This window comes from Aotus nancymaae, unplaced genomic scaffold (assembly GCF_030222135.1).
Source record: "Aotus nancymaae isolate 86718 unplaced genomic scaffold, 86718_ANA_hifiasm-v0.15.2.pri h1tg000075l, whole genome shotgun sequence".
Taxonomy (NCBI): domain Eukaryota; kingdom Metazoa; phylum Chordata; class Mammalia; order Primates; family Aotidae; genus Aotus; species Aotus nancymaae.
Genome location: NW_026988490.1, coordinates 3,468,337 through 3,492,006, shown reverse-complemented (window position 1 = coordinate 3,492,006; position 23,670 = coordinate 3,468,337). Strand labels below are relative to the sequence as shown.

Genomic DNA, 23,670 nt, shown 5'->3' with positions numbered 1-23,670 from the left:
CTTTGAGTTAAGCGCCTAACTTATTTCCTACTTACTGTTTCTACTAAAGCTCTTTAGGTAAATTGAATTGAACTCATGTTACTTTTTTCCTTTTTGTTTCAGCTCAGTTTGCAGGGGAAGACCCAGTGGTAGCTTTGGAAGCTGCTTTGCAGTTTGAAGACACCCGGGAATCCATGCATGCGTTTTGTGTCGGCCAGTATTTGGAGGTGAGGCTGTATGCCTTGAATGTCACACAGGATGTCAGGGGATGCCCTGTGTGTGTTTGTGATAGGAATATTTGGATCCAGAAGTACTGACAGCGGAGTCTTTTGAGGGGGGCATTAGGGATAAATAGAAGGATCCTTTAGAAGTTTTTTTCATAAATGAATTTACATTTATTCATGTTAAGATTTTTGATGTGCTGGTCTTGAAAGACTGTTTTTTTAAATGACAATTTGTGAGAAATATAGACAATGTTCCATGAGAAAAGACGTTAAACTTTTGTCTTGACTTATGTAGAAATTTGGAATGGCTTATTATCTTGAGGTATATATTTTTTGGGAAGAAATATGCAGAAGTGTAATCCTTTAGAATAGAAATATATCCTTCCTACGTATTCACGAACACACGGAATTTATATATTGGGATTAGCTTTCCAGGTATCCACAAGTAATAAAATGTATTAAATGCCATAAGGGCAGGGCTTAAAGCATTTTATGAAGGGGAAAATTAACTTTGCTGTAAATACCTTCTGTGAGTGGAAAAGTTGAACTCTTGCTTTTTTTTATGAGTTTCATTTTTGTTAGAATAAGTTTCATTTCCTTCACATGTGCGGTTACGGTCCACTAATACTTGTCATCGAGTACCTGCCATGTCACAGTTTTGTTGCCCAGTGGGTTCCTTATGCATATAACAATTCATTATATTTTCTCAAGCATGGAAACTGATTCCTAAGGAATATTCTAGGCAAATGTATTTGTGCTTTAGTTTTTCTAGGGCAGGACTGTGCAGTTGCTGCCTGCTTCATAGGGTGTTGGGTTTATGTGGTATCTGATGTTACTTGGGCACAGCAGCATCAACTTGTTACGGAATGGAGGGTAGAACTCCCAGAGCACCCTGGGCTCACATGGTGGTACAGCTGCAGGACAGAGGTGTCCTTTTGGTTTTAAGTTTTTAATTGATTCTGTTTCCTCAGAGTGATGATGAAACTTATTTTTCCAGCCTGACCAAGAAGTTGTCACCATACCAGATCTGGGCAGTCTCTCTTCACCTCTGATAGACACAGAGAGGAATCTGGGCCTGCTTCTCGGATTACACGCTTCCTATTTAGCAATGAGCACGCCGCTGTCTCCTGTCGAGATCGAATGTGCCAGTAAGAAAATCCTTTCTTTTTGCTGATTAGCAGATTATTGTTTTTGAACTGTAAGTGCCATTAGGAGTGGGAGAGGGTCAGACACAGTGGCTCATGCCTGTAATTCCAGCACTTCGGGAGGCTGAGGCAGGTGCATTACTTGAGGTCAAGAGATTGAGACCAACCTGGGCAACATGGCAAAACCCTATCTCTACAAAAAATACAAAAATTAGCCAGGCATGGTGGCACATACCTATAGTCCGAGATACTTAGGAGGCTGAGGTAGGAGGATCACTTGAGCCTGGGAGGTTGAGGCTGCAGTGAGCCATGATCACACTACTGCACTCCAACCTGGGTGGCAGAGCAAGACTCTCTCTTAAAAAAAAAAAGTAGGAGAGTAGGATTCAACACCGTTGATGATGATCAGAAATAAGGTTAGTGAGACTCAACTCAGTTAGAGTTAGCTGGGAGTGGCTGACATTTGCCCTCACGGTTTGTTGCTACAGAGGAAGCTAAAAAGTGTGCAGGAATATCTAGCCTGTGGTGGCCTCACATGTTACAGCCTCTGCCTGATGGGCCCAGCATGTTACAGCCTCTGCCTGATGGGCCCAGCATGGCTTTTGTCTCCCTGCACGCCCACAAATTGCACAGAATGTGGATCAGCCATCCTACCAACCAGGGAACAGCATCCTATTTGAGGTCTTTGTTTTTACCAGTTAGCTATATTTCGGGATGGCAGCCTTTGTAACTACCTAAAATAATAAGTTTCTTCCTGTGTCCTAAGATGGGTTTACATTTTTCTTCATGTAGTTGCGCATTTCCCAGCTGTCTGTCTATCCGTGCCTGTGAGCTGCTGCTCTTGAGCAGTTGCTTGGTGCGGTTCCCATGCTAGGTGTTCAGGATGCAGGGACGGATAGGACACACCTCTGCCTTCAGCTGCTTCTTGATGAGCCAGTGTTCTAAGGAGGTCACGTTACGGGGTGGGGAATGGTGAAATAGGGACTTTCATACGTGGTTCTGGAGGAAGAAAGGCTTCACATTGGCAGCAGTCCTGAAGTCGGGTGAGGGGGCATTCTGGGCAGAAAATGCACGGGTGTGAAAGGCGCTGCTGAGAGGGGCAGGGCTTTCCTGCTGCTCGTGAGAGTGGATGTGGCAGAAGGCTGGTCGGGGAAGGAAGATCTTGGCACCTACACGGCCCTGCATTGGGCGGACCTTTGTGCAGTGCTGGATGCTGGGCTGTGGGGCCCTCTGAGTCAGGTGCTTCCCTCACTCCTCCTTGAGGCTCGTTGCTTGCCACAGATGGGCTTTGCTTAAATTGGCAAGAAGGGCAGGACTGGTGAGCTCCAGGGCAGAGGGTGCCATGGGCCCTGGCAGGTGGGTCTGATCCACAGGAGGATCAGAGGCTTATCTTAGGGCAGTGAGGAGGGGCTGTCCTGTGCCTAAAGAGAGAGGGCCGGGGAGAGTCGGCATTGGATTTGTGTTTCAGAAGAACAAATGTGGTGGTTTGGGGAATGCTTCTGAGTGCTCTAAAATCTACACGTCCAGTAAAAGAACACTAAGTGCATCCCTGCTTTGATTGCTTGGATTTGGATCAATATTTGGTAACACAGATCATTAATAGAGATCTGTAGTGGTGCACATTCTAATTGTGTGTGTGTGTGCAGCTCCCTCCAGTTACCATAAGCAGTTGTAATTAACATTCGCAGCTGGCTGAACTGGTGCCTTGCACCACACACAGGTCTCCTTAAGGATCTATCTTTCATTAAAGATTGCGTGTTTGTTAAATATTTTCTTCTTCTTGTTCCTTTATAAATGCTCTAGGAATATGTAGCCTACCTTGAGGATGTAATTATTTGTAGAAACCCTTCAGATGCGCTATTCCCTGCCTGGATACTCAGCATCATGGTCGGATTCATGGTCTTATTCCTCATCTTATCTCAGTTGTTGGTGGAGCCCTTTCATATGAGTGTTGCTGAATTCCACCTTCTAAATTGAGTGTGCAGTTGAGCATCTTTCTTGTTTTTAGTATTTATTTTGAGCTGTGCACTGGAGTTTCTCTTTGATGTTTGTGTGTGCATTTTCTAGAATGGCTTCAGTCGTCCATCTTCTCTGGAGGCCTGCAGACCAGCCAGATCCACTACAGCTACAACGAGGAGAAAGACGAGGACCACTGCAGCTCTCCAGGGGGCGCCCCTGCCAGCAAGTCTCGACTCTGCTCCCACAGACGGGCCCTGGGCGACCATTCCCAGGCATTTCTGCAAGCCGTCGCAGACAATAACATTCAGGATCACAATGTGAAGGTGAGCGAGGCCTCCCCGCACTGCCACCTCAGTGTTATGTTTATCTGAGGACTTGGACATAGGAATACCTATGTGTGCTTTGCCTAACATAGAGCACAGACTTTGTTTCATGTATTATTTGGAGAGTTTTGAGGTGAGAACCTGATTCTGTTAACATGTTAGTGAGGCTTCAGAAGCATTACCGATTGCAAGTGCATCAGAAGCTGTGGCATGTTTAGGATTTGTGAAGACTCACTGGGTGGCCCTGAAGTTACCTCCAGCTTTTTCTGTTTCAGGACTTTTTGTGTCAAATAGAAAGGTACTGTAGGCAGTGCCACTTGACCACACCGATCACGTTTCCCCCCGAGCATCCTGTGGAAGAGGTCGGTCGCTTGCTGTTATGTTGCCTCTTAAAACATGAAGATTTAGGTATGGAACTCATTGTCTGTGTACTTCAGCTATACTGCAGATTCCTCAGCCAGGCTGTGGTACACATTCATTCCTTCCCTGCCCTTGTCTTACGTGTCTTTTTACAGGTCATGTGGCATTATCTTTAGTTCACGCAGGTGCACTTGGTATTGAGCAAGTAAAGCACAGAACGTTGCCTAAGTCAGTGGTGGATGTTTGCAGAGTTGTCTACCAAGCAAAATGTTCACTTATTAAGGTGATAGATTTTCATTCTTTTCCTTCTGTGCTTCGCGGACAGTTGCTGAAATCTTTGTTGTTAAGTTGTCTTTTCCTGGTTAACTTTGCAGACTCATCAAGAACAGGGCCGTTCTTACAAGGAGGTCTGCGCTCCTGTCATCGAACGTCTGAGATTCCTCTTTAATGAATTGAGACCTGCTGTTTGTAATGACCTCTCTATAATGTCTAAGTTTAAATTGTTAAGTTCTTTGCCCCGTTGGAGGAGGATAGCTCAGAAGATAATTCGAGAACGAAGGAGAAAGAGAGGTAAGAATATAAAAGGACAGAAGATACTGTTAAAACCTCGTTGTATCTGTGATTTCCGAGTGAAGTTTCTCTGCGGTTGATTCCATGCCACATTCCCACCTACTGCCATCATTTTTATGTATAGTTATGATTAAATACAGAAATCTCACTTATTTTTCCAAGAGATCAGACAACGAGGCACTTTAGGAATTGAGTGTGGTATGATTTGGTTACTAGTAAATTGATGTTGGAAAAGGTAAATAATCTTTACTAAATTGGTGGGGACAAGGAAGTTATTTTATTAGTTGTTCTGGTAATGAGATATATGGGAACATATAAACTATTGCCATTCTTGTAAAGAGATGTTTTTTTGTTTGGAAATATTGAGTATTCTGATACATGGAGAATTACTACACAGGGGAGCTAAAAGAGTGACTGACATTTTCATGGAAGCAGCTGTGTGAGGGTACAGAAAAGTCTTTGCATTAAATAATCCAAATTTGAGTAAAAATGCTTAGAAATTATAAAACAGTTTAGAATTTAGTCACTTGTAATTATAAATAAACTACAGAAATTTCTGATTATATTCTTATGAGTTATACTGATTTACTCACAAACCTGCTTATTGAACAGTATTAATTACTGATTTTCTGATGGGCATTTTGAACAATAAGTTCACAAAAGACCGAAGTGTTTTAGAAGCCATCCTCACTTGACTATTCCTGGACAAACCCTACACCGTCACAGCTGTGCTGAATCAGATGGGTGCTCTGGATTAGGAAGTCACAGCCGTCACACTGTTGTGATTCCTTTAACCCAGGCGTGCAGGAACTCAGCCCGGGCCCAAGAGACAGGCCTGTCTCAGTGTGAGGGAGAGAGACTCCGCCATTTGCCATCTCATGCCCGTGGGTTCTGAGCCCACACTGTCACTTTTAGAGTTTCTTGTGGGTTTATAGATTTATTGTGTATTGTGTATTGTTGCAAGTTAGTTTTCTTTTTTTGGAAATTAAGTAACTTATAAATATTAAATGATTAATATTCCTGTTGCTGTGTCAGGGATCCTTTCTCAGACTTGATGATTCACTAAAAGGACTCTACAGGACTCAGAAGAGCTGTTAGACTCACAGTTGTGGGTTTTTACTGCAAAAAGGATACAGATTAAAATTAGCCAAGGGAGGATGTCTGGAGGGAAGTCCAGGGGAAACTAGGCACAAGCTTTTGGTGTCTCTCCGCAGTGGCGTCACGTGGACGTGCTTAGCTCTCCCAGCAACAGTGCATCACATCCTGTTAACCCGCCAGCACACCTGAGCCTTGAGTCTAGAGGTTTTGTTGGGGGCCAGTCACATAGGCAGTGCCTGTGTGACTGACCTCAATCAATTACTCAGATTCCAGTGCCCCAGAGCAAAAACAAGTGGTCTGGTCCTCCTCCCACCCGCAAATCACATCATTAGCATACACTGCCTGGCCAAGTGCCACAGGTCCTGGGTGTCAAGCGTGCCAAAAAACTTATCCAGCGGGATGTTACAAGGGCCCAGAGCTCAGTTCCTAGAAGGACCAGTCCTGAAGGGACAGACCTTCCTCAGGAATTGGCAGGGTTTGAGCAACCCCGGCCTGCTGTGTTAGCTCTTTACTACCCAGGTGTATTATTATGTTGCTTATTTTGTATGTTATATGCTGAGGAGATTTAGACTAAGAATTTTAAAAGAGATAAAATACAGGGAGGAAATTCCACATATCACAGTGAATTCAGTTGATTCAGTTACACACTGATAGAGAACCGCCAGGAACCGTGGGCCAAATTCCACCTCTTGATTGCTTTGTGTTGCCCATGGACTAAGACCTTTTTTTTTTTTTTAAATACCAGTTTGAACTTGTTTTTTTTAAATTTAAAGAAGTATATTATTTTTGACACACAAAAATCACGTGAAGTTAAAATTGTAGTAGCATAAATGAGGTTTTATTGGAGCACAGCCACACCTATTGATTTATCTGTGGTTACTTTTTGTGCTGCAACAGGAGAGTTGAGTATTTGCAGCAGACTGCCTGGCCTGAAAAGACTCTGATGTTCCCTCCCCGGCACCTGAGGAAGAGCTACCTGGCTGCCAGGCTCCCCCTTCAGGGCATCTCCCTTGTTGCACTCTCACTTTGTCTTCTGTTCTGACACGGCAATCATTTCACTTTTGTCATTTCAGCATTGTAGTTTATAATGTTCACATGTTTATTTGAATGAAATATTTGTCCTTCAAGTCTAAGTCTTAATTTAAAATTATATTTAAGTGTATGATTTTTATAGTGAATCATGTTTTAAAACACAGTTCCTAAGAAGCCAGAATCTACAGATGATGAAGAAAAAATTGGAAATGAAGAGAGTGATTTAGAAGAAGCTTGCATTTTGCCTCATAGTCCAATAAATGTGGACAAGAGACCCATTGCAATTAAATCACCCAAGGTGCAGTATTTTCTGTGATTCTGAGATTAGCTGAATAGAATCATAGCGTGTAGCAAAGGAATCCACACGTCTCGTACCTCTGTACCTGAGCATCTGGAGGGAGGGTGGGCGGTTGTTAGAAAAAAGGCCCCAGAGATGCTTCATGAACTTGATGTTTGATGCCCTGGTCAGAGCAGTAGCTGGAGAAGGGTTTCATTTTATTTTTGGTACTACATTGTGTCATTATTTATTCACCATTAATTCCTCAAATGTATTCTTTGTTCCAGAAACAGTGCTGGGCCCTGTGGCTATTAATATGAACCATAACTTTGTATGTCAAGCTAGCCCGTCCTAACATATATCAGTATAGAGATTCTAAATTCACTTATAAGAATACTTAGAGCATCGTTTTTAAACCATGTGTTAGTTATTAAATTTAACATATTTTAGCCAATTTAAACCTATGAGCATTGTTTATTTATATTTTACTTGAATTACCTTTAGAGCCCTGTTTAATGTAAAGTAGGGTAGACTAATGATGAAAATTGCTTTCTTTTGTAGGACAAATGGCAGCCGCTACTGAGTACAGTTACAGGCGTTCGCAGATACAAGTGGTTGAAGCAGAATGTTCAGGGTCTTTATCCGCAGTCTGCACTCCTCAGTACAATTGCTGAATTTGCTCTTAAAGAAGAGCCAGTGGATGTGGAAAAAATGAGAAAGTGTCTACTAAAACAGGTAAAATTTGATGAGAAATGCTTCTCTGCACTGGGTAATAACGTAACACTTAACTGTATGCATTGATATTTTGCAGTTGGAGAGAGCAGAGGTTCGCCTGGAAGGGATAGATACAATTTTAAAATTGGCAAGCAAGAATTTCTTACTTCCGTCTGTGCAGTACGCGATGTTTTGTGGATGGCAAAGGCTTATTCCTGAGGGAATTGATATAGGGTAAAACTCTGTAATATTTTTTTTCTTTTTCTTTTTTTTTTTTTTTTTGAGACAGAGTCTTGCTCTGTCAGCAGGCGCCAGGCTGGAGTTGCAATGGCGCAGTCTCGGCTCACTGCAACCTCCGCCTCCCGCGTTCAAGCAATTCACCTGCCTCAGCCTCCTGAGTAGCTGGGACTACAGGCGTGCGCCACTTTTTTTCTTAATTAAGGAAGCTGTGGGAACAAAATGTTGTTCTGTAGTAGTTAAAAGTCTAGCAGTGTCCTGAGTAAACCTCTTTATCTTTATTTGAAAGGGAACCTCTCACTGATTGTTTAAAGGATGTTGATTTGATCCCACCTTTTAATCGGATGCTGCTGGAAGTCACCTTTGGCAAGCTGTATGCGTGGGCTGTTCAGAACATTCGGAATGTTTTGATGGATGCCAATGCCAAATTTAAAGAGCTTGGTGAGTTTAAAAAAACCTGAGGGTTAAAAGCCTGTATTAAAATTGATGTTGCAATAATGTCAACAATTGCATCAATGTTATTTTATGGTTTGGCTTGTATTATATTCTGCGGAAACTTGCAAATGCTAATTTTTGCTTTTGAGAAGAATTTAATAACTTTGTATAATCTGTGCTGCTTTCAGCTTTCTCAGATTTTGAACAAAACTTTAAAATTTAGCAGGAGACACAGTGTTGAAGTACTCTAGTAAAACATTTCTACATTTTCACATTTTATGTGTAGCACATGTCTTACCCTAAAGTGTCTGTGTCTTATATTAACCTTTATTTCCTGGATAGTTTGAGCATCTACAGAGAGTGATTGGATTGGTTTTGTGGAGGAAATGTGAGACATAACTTTTATATTTGAAATAGAAGGAATGGAATAGGGCCCCCGGGATGCTCAGAGAGCAGCATGCAAGTCCTGCAGACAGATGGAGCAACCTGTACGTGGAGTGCAGGGGGTAGACCCACCGTGCAGCACGACAGAGCTGCCCACTCTGTGGAAACCCACCGTAAAACAGTCAGATGTTTAACGTCATCGCCAGTGCTTTCTGCATTATGTATATTCTTGTATCCATGCATAAGAAATGTAAGTGCATGCCAATGTTTATTAGGTATCCAGCCGGTTCCCCTGCAAACCATTACCAATGAGAACCCGTCAGGACCAAGCCTGGGGACCATCCCGCAAGCCCGCTTCCTCCTGGTGATGCTGAGTATGCTCACCCTGCAGCACGGCGCCAACAACCTCGACCTCCTGCTCAATTCCGGCACGCTGGCCCTCATGCAGACCACACTGCGCCTGATTGGTAGGTCTGCACCGGCTTGAGAGCCTTTGGGACAACATCAAAATTTTGCTTTGATTTTTTTATTTTTAAAGCTTTTTATAAATTGTGGTAAGAAATAGCAGGAAGTGTGTCATTTTAACTTTACAATTCAGTGGTATTAAATACATTCACAATTTTCTAGAGTCATCACCACTGTCTGGTTCTAGGATTTTTTCATCACTATAAATGTACCCCATTTGTCCTGATTCCCCTGCCCTCTATCCCCTGGCAGTCACAAATCTGTTTTCTCTGTCTATGGTTTTGCATATCCTGAATATTTCATATAAATGGAATCATACCATTTGTGGCCTTTTTGTCTGGGTTATTTCATTTGGTATATATTGGTACTTTATTTTTATGGCTGAAGAAGATTTCATTGTATGAATATATAACATTTTGTTTATTCATTTATTTGTTGATGAACATTTGGGTTTTGCCTTTTGACTTTTGTGAATAGTGCTGCTAGGTACATTTATATAGAAATATTTGTTTGAACACTTGTTTCTAGTTCTTTTGATTATATACCTAGGACTGGAATTACAGGGTCATATGGTACAACTATGTGTAACTTACTAAGAAACTACCAAACTCTTCCACAGCACTGTATCACTTTGCATTCCCACCATTAGTAGACAGGGTTCCAGAGTTTCAGTTTCTCTACTTCCCTGCCAACACCATTGTGTGTGTGTGTGTGTGTGTGTTTGTTTTTAATTAAGGCCACCCTAGTGGGTGTGAAGTGGTATCTCATTGTGATTTTGATTTGCATTTCACTAATGATGAATGACATTGAGCTTCTTTACATGTGTGTGCTTGTTGGCCATTTGTATATCTTCTTTGGAGAAGTGTCTATTCAAGTCCCATTCTCCTTTTATTTTATTTATTTATTGTTTTAATGTTACAGATGGAATCTTACTCTGTTGCTCAGGCTGGAGTGCAGTGGCATGGTCTCGGCTCATTGCAACCTCTGCCTCCTGGGTTCAAGTGATTCTCGTGCCTCGGCTTCCCGAGTAGCTGGGATTATAGTCACATACCACCACACCCAGCTAATTTTTGTATTTTAATAGAGATGGGGTTTTGCCATGTTGGCCAGGCTAGTCTTGAACTCCTGACATTAGGTGGTCTGCCTGCCTCGGCCTCCCAAAGTACTGGGATAACAGGCGTGAGCCACTGCGCCCAGCCCCTTTCTCCTTTTTAAGTAGGATTGTCGTCTTTTTTGTTGTTGACACCAATAGATGCACTATGTAAGTATACCGAACATTTAAAAAAGAATTAACACCAGTCCTCAAACTCTTTAAAAATTTCGTGTATACTAGACCTTCACAGATCTGTAGACCTTTATCAGAGGCTACTTTGTATAATTAGAGGATATTTTCTTCTGTTCTCCGGATTGTATTTCCTTTGATACAGAGAAGTTTTCTATTTTGAAGAAGTTTGATTTGTCTGTTTTTCTTTTGTTGTCTGTGTTTTTGATATCATATCCAAAAAGGTTTCCAAATACAAGGTTGATGAAGATTATCCTTATGTTTTCTTCTGTAAGTTTATTAGTTTTAGCTCTCATATCTAGATCTTTGGTCTATGTTTAGGTAATTTTTTTAACACAATGTGAGGTAAGAGTGCAGCCTTTTTCTTTTGATTATCTGATTGTTTCAATACCATTTGTTGAAGACTGTTCTTTCCCTGAAGGTCTTAGTACCCTTGGCAACAGTCAGTTGGCTGGAGAGACTCAGGTTTATTTCTGGACTCTCAATTACATTCTCATATTGTATATGTCTGTAATTATGTGAGTACCACACTGTTTCGAACATTGTAGTTTTGTACTGTTTTAAAATTGAGAAGTGTGAGTCTTCCGACTTTGTTTTTCTTTCTCAAAATTATTTTGGCTACTGTGGGTCCCTTCCAGTTTTACATGAACTTGAAGGCTGGCTTTTGCATGTCTGCAAAAAAGACCGTTGGGATTTTTGGTAGGGATGGTATTGAATCTATAGATCGTTTTGGGGAATAGTGCCATCTTAACAATGTGATCGTCCGTTCTCTGAATGTGGGATGTCTTTCCATTTATTTCAATCCTCTTTAATGTCTTTCAGCAATGTTTTATTGTTTTACAGTTATCAGGGTAATAATGCCTCATAGAATGAACTAGGGAGTGTTCCCATATATTCTGTTTCTAGAGGAGTTGGAGGATTGGTGTCAGTTCTGCTTTAAGTGTTTGGTAGAGTTGACCAGTGAAGCCATCTGGTCCTTAGCTTCCCTTTGTTGAAAGATTTTTAGTTATGGATTCAATCTCTTTACTTGTTGTGGGTCTATTCAGATTTTCTGTTTCTTCTCAAATCAGTTGAGGTGATTTATGTTTCTAGGAGTTTGTCCATTTTGTCTAGGCTGTCCTATTTGTTGGGATACAGCTGTTCACAGTATTCCTTTGTCATCTTTTTATTCCACGTTGGTAGTGCTGTCCTCGCTTACATTTCCAATTTAGTTACTTTCGTCCTCTCTCTTTTTTCTTAATTTACCTAAAAGTTTGTCACTTTTTTTGATCTTGCCAAAAACCGAACTTTTGGTTTTCTTACTATTTTTCTATTCCTTATTTCATTTGTGACTGCTCTGATCTTTATTGTTTCCTTCTTTCTGCTTTGTATTTTTTTGTTTTTTGTTTTTGTTTTGAGACTGGGTCTTACTTTGTCCCTCAGGCTGAAGCACAGTGGCACAGTCATGGCTTACTGCAGCCTCAACCTCCTGGGCTCAAGTTACCTGCCTGCCTCAGCCTCCCAAAGTGCTGGGATTACAGGTGTGAGCCACCACACCTGGCTTAACTTTGGTTTTTATTGTGTTCTTATTTTCTAGTTCTTCCAGGGGTAGAGTTAAGTTGTTGATTTGAGATTGTCTTTTGTAAATGCATACGTTCATAGAACAATTACCCCTCTTCCCCTTGCTTTTGGCGCAACACAGAAGTTTTAGTGTGTTGTGTTTTCATTCATCTCATACTATTTTCTAATTTTCCTTGTGATTTCTTCTTTGACCCACTGATTGTTTACCGTGTAGAGTTGACCAGCGAAGCCCTCTGGTCCTTAGCTTTCCCTTGTTGATTGTTTACTGTGTGTTGTTTAATTTTCATATACTTGTGAATTTTCCACTTTTCCTTTTGTTACTAATTTCTCATTCCATTTTGGTTGGGGAAGGTAATTTGTATGATTTTAGTCTGTTTAAATGTAGGACTGATTTTGTGGCCTAACATACGATCTAGTCAGTATGAGAGAGTGTTCTCTGGTATGCTTGAGAAGAAAGCGTGTTCTGCCCTTTTTGGGTGAAATGCTCTGTATGTGTCTGTTAGATCTGATTGGCTTATGGTGGTTTTCCTCGGCTAAAATCTGAGATGCCGCAGAGGGCCTGTTGTCAAAGGCAAAGTGAAAAAGCAAGGTTTTCCCAAGGTCTTTAAACCTCATCAGTCTTAGAGACCATATAATCCATTCAAAACTATGTGTCAGGCCAGGCTGTAATCCTAGAGTCCACATTCATCCATTCAAAACTATGTGTCAGGCCAGGCTGTAATCCTAGAGTCCACATTCATCCATTCAAAACTATGTGTCAGGCCAGGCCGTAATCCTAGAGTCCACATTCATCCATTCAAAAATATGTATCAGGCCAGCCTGTAATCCTAGCACTTTGAGAGGCAGAGGCAGGTGGGTCGCTTGAGCTCAGGAGTTCGAGACCAACTTGGGCAACGTGGTAAAACCCTGTCTCTACAAAAAATACGAAAATTATCTGGGCATAGTGGTGTGTACCTGTGGTCCCAGCTACCTGGGAGACTGAGGTGGGAAGATTGTTTGAACCAAGGAGGCAGAGGTTGCAGTAAGCGGAGATGGGACCACTGCACTCCAGCCTGGGTGACAGCACAGCATGAGATCCTGTCTTGTGGGGAAGAAAATCTGTCTGTCTACATATTCGATATATATTTTTAAATTTACATATTTATATGTTGGGTTATATTAAATATAATATTTTAATATATGTATTACAGTTGAAGAGAATCATCCACTAAGAGTTACATCTGATTTCTTTGGGCCTCATTAGCAACCAAAAGTTGCCTTTAAAAATTACAAAAGAGCATCTCCTTTGAGAAGTGGCCTTTTTATGTTGTCTCCTTTTTCCCCAGAGGCTCCAATGAGTAAAAATCGTTAAGTATGGGGACTCGTTCTGTTGATAGTATTCATGAATTTAAATTCCACCTGGCCCACTGGCTGCAAAAAGCAAGGAAGTTGTGTCTCATGAATATCTGGCTATATTTGCAACTTACCCTGATCAGGGTATCTCTCTTATTTAATAAATTATAAGCATATAATCTTTTATGCTAACTTAATGTACACATCCGCATGCAACAGCCACAAAATGGAAAGCGTTTTAAAATAAAAAATTCCCCCCATTTTTTGGTTGCAAATTTACTGAAGCCCCTAGCAACAAATTCAGTCTACAGAGTTAGCAGTGTAGCTGCCCAGGAGGTCCTGGGAGGCCCACCTGGAATGCAGCTCCTGTCCCTTCCTGGGGGTCCAGAGCAGCAGCTGGGCTAAAGGAAAGGCTGTTTCCCCCACTGGCTTACCTAAAGTTTTGCTCCAGCCCTGGGAATTGAATATCCTTTTTTACTCTCTTTGAAGAGAGAGAAACACATACTTTTTACATTTTTTTGGTCCACCTAAGCCCACGTTTGGGACTGTTTGGATCCTTTTCCCTCCTACCTGGGGGAGAAAACTCCAGCCAAGGGAGTTATCGGGACTGCACTCCCCACCCACTCTCAGTTTAGCAAGTGGGAAAAGGGGTTAAAAATCTAGCCTTGTCTCCTGGAGTTAGATCTCCCATTTTCAAATCCATCAGCAAGTTTTACTTTTCTCAGGTTCCAGGAGCTGAGCTTCTGTTTCATGCTGTGGTTGACCCTGTAGCCAGCCAGGGCACCAATTGTCAAGTTTGATGCTTGGCCAGGAGAACTCACAAGACTCAGCATGTAGCTGTACTCAGGGCTACACAGAGCAAAATCATGAAAAGGGACATGGGTAAAGTCCAGAAGAAAGCAGGTACAAGTTTCCACAGGAGCCACACAGGACAAGCTTCACTCCCCCGGCACTGAGCTGTGTCCAGGGCAGTCTTCCGGGAAGCTGGGTAGGAACTCCAGGCCCAGGGTTTCTATCGGGGCTGATCACATGGGCACTCCCTACCTGGCGCGTACCAAGTTCCAGACCAAGGAAAGCAGGTTTCAGCACAGACCACATTGTTTGTACAGTCAGTTCAGGCATAGTGAACCACACCTACCACTTAGGGAATGGGGGAGCCCTCCGGAAATCCAGACTCCAGCTGAGGGCTGAGCCTGCTGCAGTCCTGTCTGAGGTTTTATCTCAGGCCAGCTGTTAGCTGTCTTCTGCACAGAACCATGATTAAAGTTTGATAATTTCCCACTGTTAGATATTCAGGTAGTTATTTTTATTTTTCTATTAATAAAGAAATATGATGAGTATCTTTCTAACTCATTTATGTTGCTTTTTTAGGGGGAGTCCTTCCTAGAAGTAGAGAAAGTAGCTTTTCTGAGCATTTTAATATCTTTTTTGTCTTCTTAATATATTTAAGTATTTTGTCCTTCCCTTTACCTTCTTTTTATCCTATATCACAGTAAAATGTTCACAGTATTGTATTAGTTGATAAAACATATAGTATGGATTCTTTAAAATTATTATCTTCATTAGTACTTTTTAAATGTTGCATGTGTGTTAGGAAGGGGACATTGTAGCTACCTGTTGGCTCAGCTGTTTGTGACGCTTTGTCAGGTCCCAGTTGTGACAATGTTGAGGAAGATATGAATGCTTCTGCTCAAGGTGCTTCTGCCACAGTTTTGGAAGAAACAAGGAAGGAAACAGCTCCTGTGCAGCTCCCTGTTTCAGGGCCAGAACTGGCTGCCATGATGAAGATTGGAACAAGGGTCATGAGAGGTGTGGACTGGAAATGGGGCGATCAGGTACTCAGAGATTTGATGTGAACACATTAGCCACACATGAGTTGTCTTCTGCACTGTTCCGTACGATACTGATGGGTGGAAATTCGAATAACCCAGGACGTGTTGGGTTGATGGATGATACAGGTTTTGATTCCTGAGCAGCTGAAGAGAGTTGACACAAGTAGGGAGTAATCATGCCTGCTGTAGGGCATCTGAGCAGAATCAAGTCTAGAAAGACAGGCAGCTCTTCAGAAAACTCACTGGCATGAGGCTCAGTTGGATGGGTAGCTGGAGTAAGAGTGAGAGTGAGCAAGAGAGTACATCTCATTCTGAAAGTCAGTGTAGTGACAGCTCCGAGGCAGGAAGCCCAGATGCTGTCTCTGTGGGCTGATGCCCGTGGGCTGTGAAGTGCCCCGAACCCTGTGGTTTGGGTTAGACTTCATGGGCTTGTGGCCACGTCTCCATTTTCCCTCACAGCAGGTCTCTTCTAAATCCCTGCCAGGCGCCCCCAGGTAGAAGTCACTTACCACAGCCCTTGCTAAGTCACTGCAGGGCTCACCTTCCCGTGGGCTGTCTAGCTTCCCCAGCCACACGGGAAAGCCTGGGCTTTGTCACCGTTGTCGTAGAAATAGCAGTGTCTGGAGACAGCAGCATCCATCCTAGAAACAGCTTTCTCCTGCAGAAATGAGAGACAGGGCTTCCACTCTGGGGCTTGCGGGGAACTGAAGAAGAGGGAGCGTGGAGGTGCTGGTGCTGGTTTCAGGTTTCCGCTCTGGCGAGGCCCGTGAGGGATTGAGGGGTCAGGACTTGCTGCAAAGCCCTGTCTCTGCATTGACTCAGAGAGGACCCTAGTTGAGATGAAATTTCCCCAACTTCTTTGGTAAAGGAGCATGAGCACATTATTTCATGCTATTTAATTTGAAATGATGCAAACGTGCTGCATTTTTAGGAGAGGCGAAATGTGTGTGTGGGGACAGCCCCTTACAGACAGGGCGGCAGATGGTGATATCCGTGTGACAGGTCTGGTGGGAACCAGGGAAGGACCCGGGCAGACACACACCCCCAACTGATCTTTCCTCTGGCTTTCTCAGGATGGGCCTCCTCCAGGCCTAGGCCGAGTGATTGGTGAGCTGGGAGAGGACGGGTGGATAAGGGTCCAGTGGGACACGGGCAGCACCAACTCCTACAGGATGGGGAAAGAAGGAAAATACGACCTCAAGCTGGCAGAGCTGCCGGCCGCGGCACAGCCCTCAGCAGAGGACTCGGACACGGAGGACGACTCTGGTGAGTGACTCAGGAAGGTGGTTAGGTCAAGGCAGCCCACAGACTGTCCAGGTGCTGGCCCCTGCTACTGTCATCTGGGTGTTAGAAGGGGATGTCGGGACACACCTGCAGCTGGCACTCTGTCCTTGGAGCCTGCAATTTAAGTAAGCTCCCAGGCACCTCCGATGCAGGTGCATGGAGTGGCTGTGGGATCCAGCGGCCTGGCTGGACCCGACTTTCTGCGTCTTCCTCTCACTTGTGCACCTGTCCCTCTTTGAAAATGTGGTGGCCGGGCCAAGCAGCGGCACCACCAGTGGATCTCATGTGGTTGGCGCTGAGCCTGCGTCTGAGGGAGTGGGCTGAGGCTTGGTGGCGTTGCCCTGTGGTCTTGGTCCATGTGCCTCCTCCTCTAATGAGAACCTCTGCCCAAGCACACCCCACCTGCCCCCTGCCTTTACCTTTCCTCTGCAGCCCTTGACTCTGAACTCTTCATGTAATGTTGAGTTAGTCAGCACTTGATCGCTGCTAGGGAAGCAGAGGTGAGAATTTAGGGGCGGGCTAGGAAAGCGCGATCCTATCTGAGGAGGTCCAAGGTTGTGGGAGGGAGGCTTCATGACATTTCTTAGCTGTTCCTGAAAGACGAGTGATGCCTCACATGGCTGGGCTTGGTAAGACCATCCGGGAGGCTGGGGCTGCCTCCTGGCACTGCGGTGCGCACTGTGGGTGCAGTGTCATCAGGCTCAGAAAGGACTGTGACAGTGAGCACAAGACCTTAGAAGGTGCACTCACTGGAGAGCAGCTGGAAGAAACCATGCCGCAGCGCACCGTCTGGGCTTGGGGCACACAGCTCGGGTCCTGATGCCACCACCTTGGTCATGTCATTTCGGGGGCCGGGGCCCCTCAGGTGTGAACAGAGGTGTTGCCTGCTGCATAGGGCTGTTAGGAGCAATGCACGTGGCACCTGGAACCCTGTCCCTGAGGGTGGATGTGGTGCTGGCCACCAGCATCCAGCCTCCAGCGTGCTGTTTCACACCAGGTGCTGCTCCCTCCCTCGGGCCCCCTTGCCTTCAGGAAGCAGGCCTGGCTCCCTGCCTGGGGCCTTGCCCCGTAGGGGCATCAGAGCTTGGGCAGGGGTGGCCCCATGACAGAGGGCAGCCTCATTTGCCACACATCTCCTCATCCCGAAGCCAGCCAAGCTGGAAGCATGAGCACCTGGTTGTCGCATTCCAGAGATGCCAGTGCTTTGTCCTCACCCAGGCCGTAGCTGGCTCATCAGAAACCAGATTCTGACGTCAGATAAACTGTCTTCCTTAAGAAGTGACACCTTGGTATCATTTAGTGCTTCTGAGTTATATGCCAATGCTGTTTTAAAAATTATTATTTAAAAGGTTCTTGAGGAAAATGTGAACAGAAATGATGATGGTGCACGTTTAGTGCATCCTGAGTTCCATCTTTTCTTCTTGTAAAGATCTGTTTCCCTTTCCAAAGAAGAAAAGTTGACAGTTTGGGAGGCCAGGGTGGGAGGACTGCGTGACCCTGGGAGGTCAAAGCTGCAGTGAGCTATGATCATGCCACTGCACTCTAGCTTGGGTGGCAGAGAGATCCTGTCTGAAAGAAAAAAAGAATGAAAAAAATCTCTGTACTTTCAATTTTCCTGTGAACCTAAAACTGCTCTAAAATTTAAGTCTGCAAGAAAACAAGAATGTAATATTAAAGCTGTTAAATTATGTGAAAGACTGTCTTCCAGTTTTACTTGGGAATAATTTGTTATTTTGATTATTTTCTTTAGAAGCCGAACAAATGGAAAGGAACATTCACCCCACTGCAGTGATGTTTACCAGCACTATTAACTTACTGCAGACTCTTTGTCTCTCTGCCGGAGTTCATGCTGAGCTCATGCAGAGCGAAGCCACCAAGACTTTATGCGGCCTGCTGCGAATGTTAGTGGAAAGCGGAACCACGGACAAGACATGTATGGAATGAGAGACTGAGGGCCCAGGGAGTGGTGTCTGGTTGTGCATGTGGGTGTGTGTGGATGTGTGTGGATTAGTCTCCTTTGGCTGCTGTAACAAAGTACTACAAACTTGAGGGCTTACACAGTAGAAGTTCTCATGGTTCTGCAGGCTGGAAGGCTGAGAACAAGGGTGGTTCCTTCTGGGGGCTGTGAGGGAGAAGCTGCTCCAGGGCTTTGCCCTGGCTTCTGGTGTTTGCTGGTCTCTTTGGCATTCCTTTGCTTGTAGAAGCGTCCCCCCGACCTCGGCCGTCACCTTCACCTGGCGTTCTCCTTGTGTGTGAGTCGCCTCCAAATCTCCCCTTTCCATAAGGGCATCGTTCAACCTCATCAAACCCATTACACCTGCAGCGGCCCTATTTCCAAACAGGGTCACCTTCTGAAGTACTGTAGGGGTTAGAGCTTCAACATGTGAATTTTGCAATTCTAGATTTCACCCATAACACTGGCTTGAAACAACAAATTTGTTCTCTCAGAGTTCTGGAGACCAGAAGTCCCAAATCCAGGTGTGGACAGGGCTCCCTCCACAGGTTCTTGGGGAGGGCCCTTCCTCACCTCGTCCAGTTTCTGGGAGCTCCAGGCTTCCTTGGCCTGGAGTCTCTGCCTGCGTCTTCACGTGACCCCTGCCCCTGTGTTCCGCCTGTCCTTTTCTGTCTCTGAAAGGACTCTTTCCTTGAGTTTGTTCGACTCTAATCCAACATGATGCTACCTAAATTCTTACCTTAATGACGTCTCCAGAGGCCTCATTAAATAAGATCATATTCTGAGGTTCCGAGTGTATGTGAAGTTGGGGACAGGCACAGTTTAGTCCATAAAGTGTTTGAGTGTGTGGAGTGTGAGTATGAGAAATACGAACTGAGGGAGTGGGGTGAGTGTGCATGTGCCTGAGAGTGAGCACGTGTAGGTGTGGGTGAGTCCGTGGGCAGGCTTCCGTGTGTGTGAGTATGTGTGAGGACATGGCATGTGTTAGTGGTGTGCCGGAGTGTCTGCATTTATTTAGTGAGTGTGGTAGCGGTTGATGGGCAAGCGGCTGAGAGTTGGTTGCAGGCGTGGTGTGTTTGAATTGTGTGGGTTTGTGGGTGTGTGCGTGCCTTCAAGCGAGTGGTGTGTATGTCCATGAGGGCACACAAGTGGGCCAGTGACTGCATGCAGGTGAAGTGGGGGTGAGAGCATCAGTGCATCTGAGCCACTGTGTGTGCGAGGGTGAGCAAGAGGGAGGCATGAGCGTGTGTGTCGGGATTACTGAGTGTGTGAATGAGAGACGAAGTGTAAGTCAGGCTTGGTGAGTGTGAGGAAGTGTGCACGAGTGTGAGCATTTGTGTAAACATGTATGCGTGCCTTGTCAGTGTGAGCACACATGACGTGTTACTGTGAGTGCCTGTGAGTGAATGTGAGCATTTTGCTTGTGTCAGTGAGAGGAAGGTTGTAACAACAGTACAGGCATGAGTGTAAAGAGAAAGTGGCTGTGAGTGTGGGGACAGGTGTGAGTGGATGAGTCATCAGTTGTGACCAGTGTGTTTAGGAGTGTGAGTGCATATGTGAGTTTTGAGATGCATTGGGAGGGGTAAAAATGTATATGAGAGTATGACTGTGCATCAGTTTGCATCTTAGGTTGTGTGTGCATATGAGTGACTGGGATTGTGTGTGTGTTAGTGATTGCGACAGTGTTGTGAGTGCACCTGAGAGAGTGAGGGTAGGTGTGTGAGTGCCCATGAGTGTGTCTGAGTAACTTGCTGTGGGTGTGAGGATGCATATGACGGTGTGAGTGCGTGAGTGCACGTGAGTGTGCTGAAGGAAGGTGGGTGTCCTCGTAAGCTTGGGTGGCTGAGGGCAGGGTGGGGGAGGTGGGAGGCGAGAGCAGATCCTGTGGGGCTGTGGGAGGGGTTCCTCAGGTGGGCTCAGCCTCTGAGCCTCAGCCTCCACTTAGGGAGTAATGGAGGCCTGGAGCCAGGCAGAGCAGAGGTGGACCCACTTGTGTCAGAATCCAATGTTGTAAACCTAGTGAAAACTTCCCATTTTGTTAATACAGATGTATTAAACTTGGATTGGAAACTTACGGTGCAGATTAAATGTAAGCAAGATCATGGAGGTATTTAAAACAGGAGATTTAAAAAAATATAATAGATGTACTGTTGCAAATTACTGCTATTTGGATTACAGATAATTTTCCTGTTGCCTAGAAACAATACATAGGTAAAATTCCTTAACTAGTTTTAGTACGGAGTTAGAAGGTTTTAGAAATGCCTAGTCCCAGCTACTTGGGAACCTGAGGCAAGAGGATCACTTGAGCCCAGGAGTTTTAGACCAACCTGGGCAATATAGTGAGACCCCGTCACTAAAAAAAGAAAAATTCTGTGAAATGTTTCTTAAACTAACTTAAAAGCCTTCTTCCACTCCTCACTTTGAATTAGTTTGAATTAATTCACAAAGTGCAACATATTTGTAAAGGAGCTTATTGTAGAAAATAAAATAATAGGCCAGGCACAGTGGCTCATGCCTGTAATCCCAGCACTTTGGGAGACTGAGGTGGGAGGATCATGAGGTCAGGAGTTTGAGACCAACCTGGCCAAGATAGTGAAACCCTGTCTCTACTAAAAATACAAAAATTATCTGGGCGTGGTGGTGGGCGCCCGTAATCCCAGCTACTTGGGAGGCTGAGGCTGGAGAGTTGCTTGAACCCAGGAGGCAAAGGTTGCAGTGAGCTGAGATTGCATCACTGCACTCCAGCCTGGGCAACTGGGTGAGACTCCGTTTCAAAAAAAAAAAAAAGAAAATAATAAGTTGATTAAAAAAATAAGGTTTGCACTCATGATTTATCTTTAGGGACTTGTTACCAAGAGCGTCTGTTTTCCTCCCGCAGCTTCTCCGAACAGGCTGGTGTGCCGGGAACAGCACCGCAGCTGGTGCACACTGGGGTTTGTGCGGAGCATTGCGCTCACGCAGCAGGTGTGCGGCGCCCTCAGCTCCCCACAGTGGATCACGCTGCTCATGAAGGTCGTGGAAGGGCACGCACCCTTCACTGCCGCCTCACTGCAGAGGCAGGTACTGTGCTGCCAGGCAAAACCAGTTCTCTGAGAGAGGCATCACACACTGAAGTTCCCTGGCCTCAAAGTCGGGGCCTTTATTCAGTAATGAGTGCAGAACAGGTCTAGAAGTGACAAGGTAGGTTTTCTGGGGACCAGGGGCAGAGGTCTTTGACAGTCGGTAAGTTGTTAAACTTTAGTTTGCTTGCTCTTCTCTTAAGTGGTAAATCCTTCAGCTACTCTCTCATCTGCTTCACAGGATTCGTAGTGTAATTGTTCTAAGAAGAATGAAACTAAAAATAATTCTTTTTTAATTAAAGAAACACATGCATCTCTCATGTCGCTTTTTTCTAAAGTCCCTGACAATCCTAGTCACTCATCAACTTGAGTGTAATTACCTGGCTGTAAAATAATGAATCTCAAAATTTTCACATGATTATGAGAAATTTTCACATTGACTTTCACATTTCAATTTTCACATTGCATTATGAGAACAGAAAATAAAGAGAAAATAGCAATCTGTAATTTCTTAATCAGACTTTTTTAATGCTTGCCATTTTAAATTGTCTTTTTCAGATCTTAGCTGTACATTTATTGCAAGCAGTCCTTCCATCGTGGGACAAGACCGAAAGGGCAAGGGACATGAAGTGCCTTGTGGAGAAGCTGTTCAGCTTCTTGGGGAGCTTGCTCACTACCTGCTCCTCTGACGTGCCACTGCTCAGAGGTGGGTAACCGTCTCCCTTCCCTGTGCCCTGGGGAAGAGCAGGGCAGCAGCTTCTCCCATGTTTCCTCTTCAGAGTCCACACTGAGGCGGCGCAGGGCACGCCCACAGGCCTCGCTGACCGCCACCCACAGCAGCACACTGGCGGAGGAGGTGGTGGCACTGCTGCGCGTGCTGCACTCCCTGACGCAGTGGAATGGGCTCATCAACAAGTACATCAACTCCCAGCTCCGCTCTATCACCCACAGCTTCGCGGGAAGGCCGTCTGAAGGGGTGGGTTTGTGTTCTCAGGATTAATTTGGTTGAACGGTAAACCTGTAGGGACTGGGCAGCTCCATGAGTGTCCCTGGTCGAGCTCACTGTTTGCCGTCTGCACTAGGCCCAGTTAGAGGACTACTTCCCCAACTCCGAGAACCCTGAAGTGGGGGGCCTCATGGCGGTCCTGGCTGTGATCGGGGGCATCGATGGTCGCCTGCGCCTGGGCGGCCAAGTCATGCACGATGAGTTTGGAGAGGGCACCGTGACTCGCATCACCCCGAAGGGCAGAATCACCGTGCAGTTCTCCGACATGCGGATGTGCCGCGTTTGCCCGTTGAATCAGCTGAAACCGGTGGGTGAACTTGTACTTAGTTACTGTGTGAAAGGGATTCGGCTTTACCCTAGAAGCCAGCTTCAACATTAGCACTTGAAAGAACTTGATTCTGGTACTTGAGGTCTGCCTTCCAGGAAGCTACCTGACCCTGGAAGGAAAATCACCTCTTCCCTCCCCTGAGCTTGGGCTTCTGTGGTAAGCAGGGCCTTGCTCACGGGGTTCGTGTGTCTTTTAGTCTCAGAGCCATGAAGAGGGCTTTAGCAGCCTAGAAGGTACTGTGCATCTATGAGGTGGTTCTAATTATTTTAAAATGTAAATTTATGAAGTTTATTTTTTATTGAACAACTCAGGTTTTAAAAAAACTTAAACATGATTCCTTAAAAAAAAAAACACCTTTCTTCATGTAGAAAATGCTTAGTTGTTTTGAGTGACATGACTTAATGTAGCAGCTACTGTCATTCATTCATGCACAGCTAAGAATCAGGGATGCACAGGGGAGAGGAGTGATTTCCATTATTTTGATGTAGCCCAAGTGCAGTCTTACTATATTTTCTTTTCTTTTCTTTTCTTTTTTTTTTTTTTTGGAATAAGAGTTTTGCTCTTGTTACCCAGGCTGGAGTGCAATGGCACAATCTTGTCGGCTTATTGCAACCTTTACCTCCCGGGTTCAAGCGATTCTCCTGCCTCAGCCTCCCAAGTAGCTAGGATTACAGCATGTGCCACCATGCCTGGCTAATTTTGTGTTTTTAGTAGAGACGAGATTTCACTATGTTGGCCGGGCTGGTCTCGAACTCCTGACCTCGGGTGATCCGCCCACCTTGGCCTCCCAAAGTGTTGGGATTACAGATGTGAGCCACTGTGTACGGCCTG

At 44.8% G+C, this 23,670-nt stretch overlaps 1 protein-coding gene across 4 annotated transcripts in view; it reads left to right on the top strand.

The window, feature by feature from the left end:
- Nucleotides 1-23,670, top strand: part of HERC2 (HECT and RLD domain containing E3 ubiquitin protein ligase 2) — a 205,901-nt gene that overhangs the window by 87,346 nt on the left and 94,885 nt on the right. For all 4 annotated transcript variants that reach the window (XR_010339213.1, XM_064367822.1, XM_064367824.1 and 1 more), the window contains exons 25-42: nt 103-206; nt 1,201-1,351; nt 3,416-3,630; nt 3,906-4,038; nt 4,146-4,273; nt 4,365-4,560; nt 6,855-6,988; nt 7,529-7,702; nt 7,779-7,915; nt 8,208-8,359; nt 9,013-9,204; nt 15,024-15,211; nt 16,282-16,474; nt 18,243-18,425; nt 21,325-21,506; nt 22,064-22,211; nt 22,285-22,481; nt 22,588-22,818. Coding sequence is in view for 3 of the 4 variants with exons in the window: in XM_064367822.1 (XP_064223892.1) it covers nt 103-206; nt 1,201-1,351; nt 3,416-3,630; nt 3,906-4,038; nt 4,146-4,273; nt 4,365-4,560; nt 6,855-6,988; nt 7,529-7,702; nt 7,779-7,915; nt 8,208-8,359; nt 9,013-9,204; nt 15,024-15,211; nt 16,282-16,474; nt 18,243-18,425; nt 21,325-21,506; nt 22,064-22,211; nt 22,285-22,481; nt 22,588-22,818 (3,038 nt within the window). In the remaining variant the exon portion in view is untranslated. The remainder of the gene's footprint in view (nt 1-102; nt 207-1,200; nt 1,352-3,415; nt 3,631-3,905; nt 4,039-4,145; nt 4,274-4,364; nt 4,561-6,854; nt 6,989-7,528; nt 7,703-7,778; nt 7,916-8,207; nt 8,360-9,012; nt 9,205-15,023; nt 15,212-16,281; nt 16,475-18,242; nt 18,426-21,324; nt 21,507-22,063; nt 22,212-22,284; nt 22,482-22,587; nt 22,819-23,670) is intronic.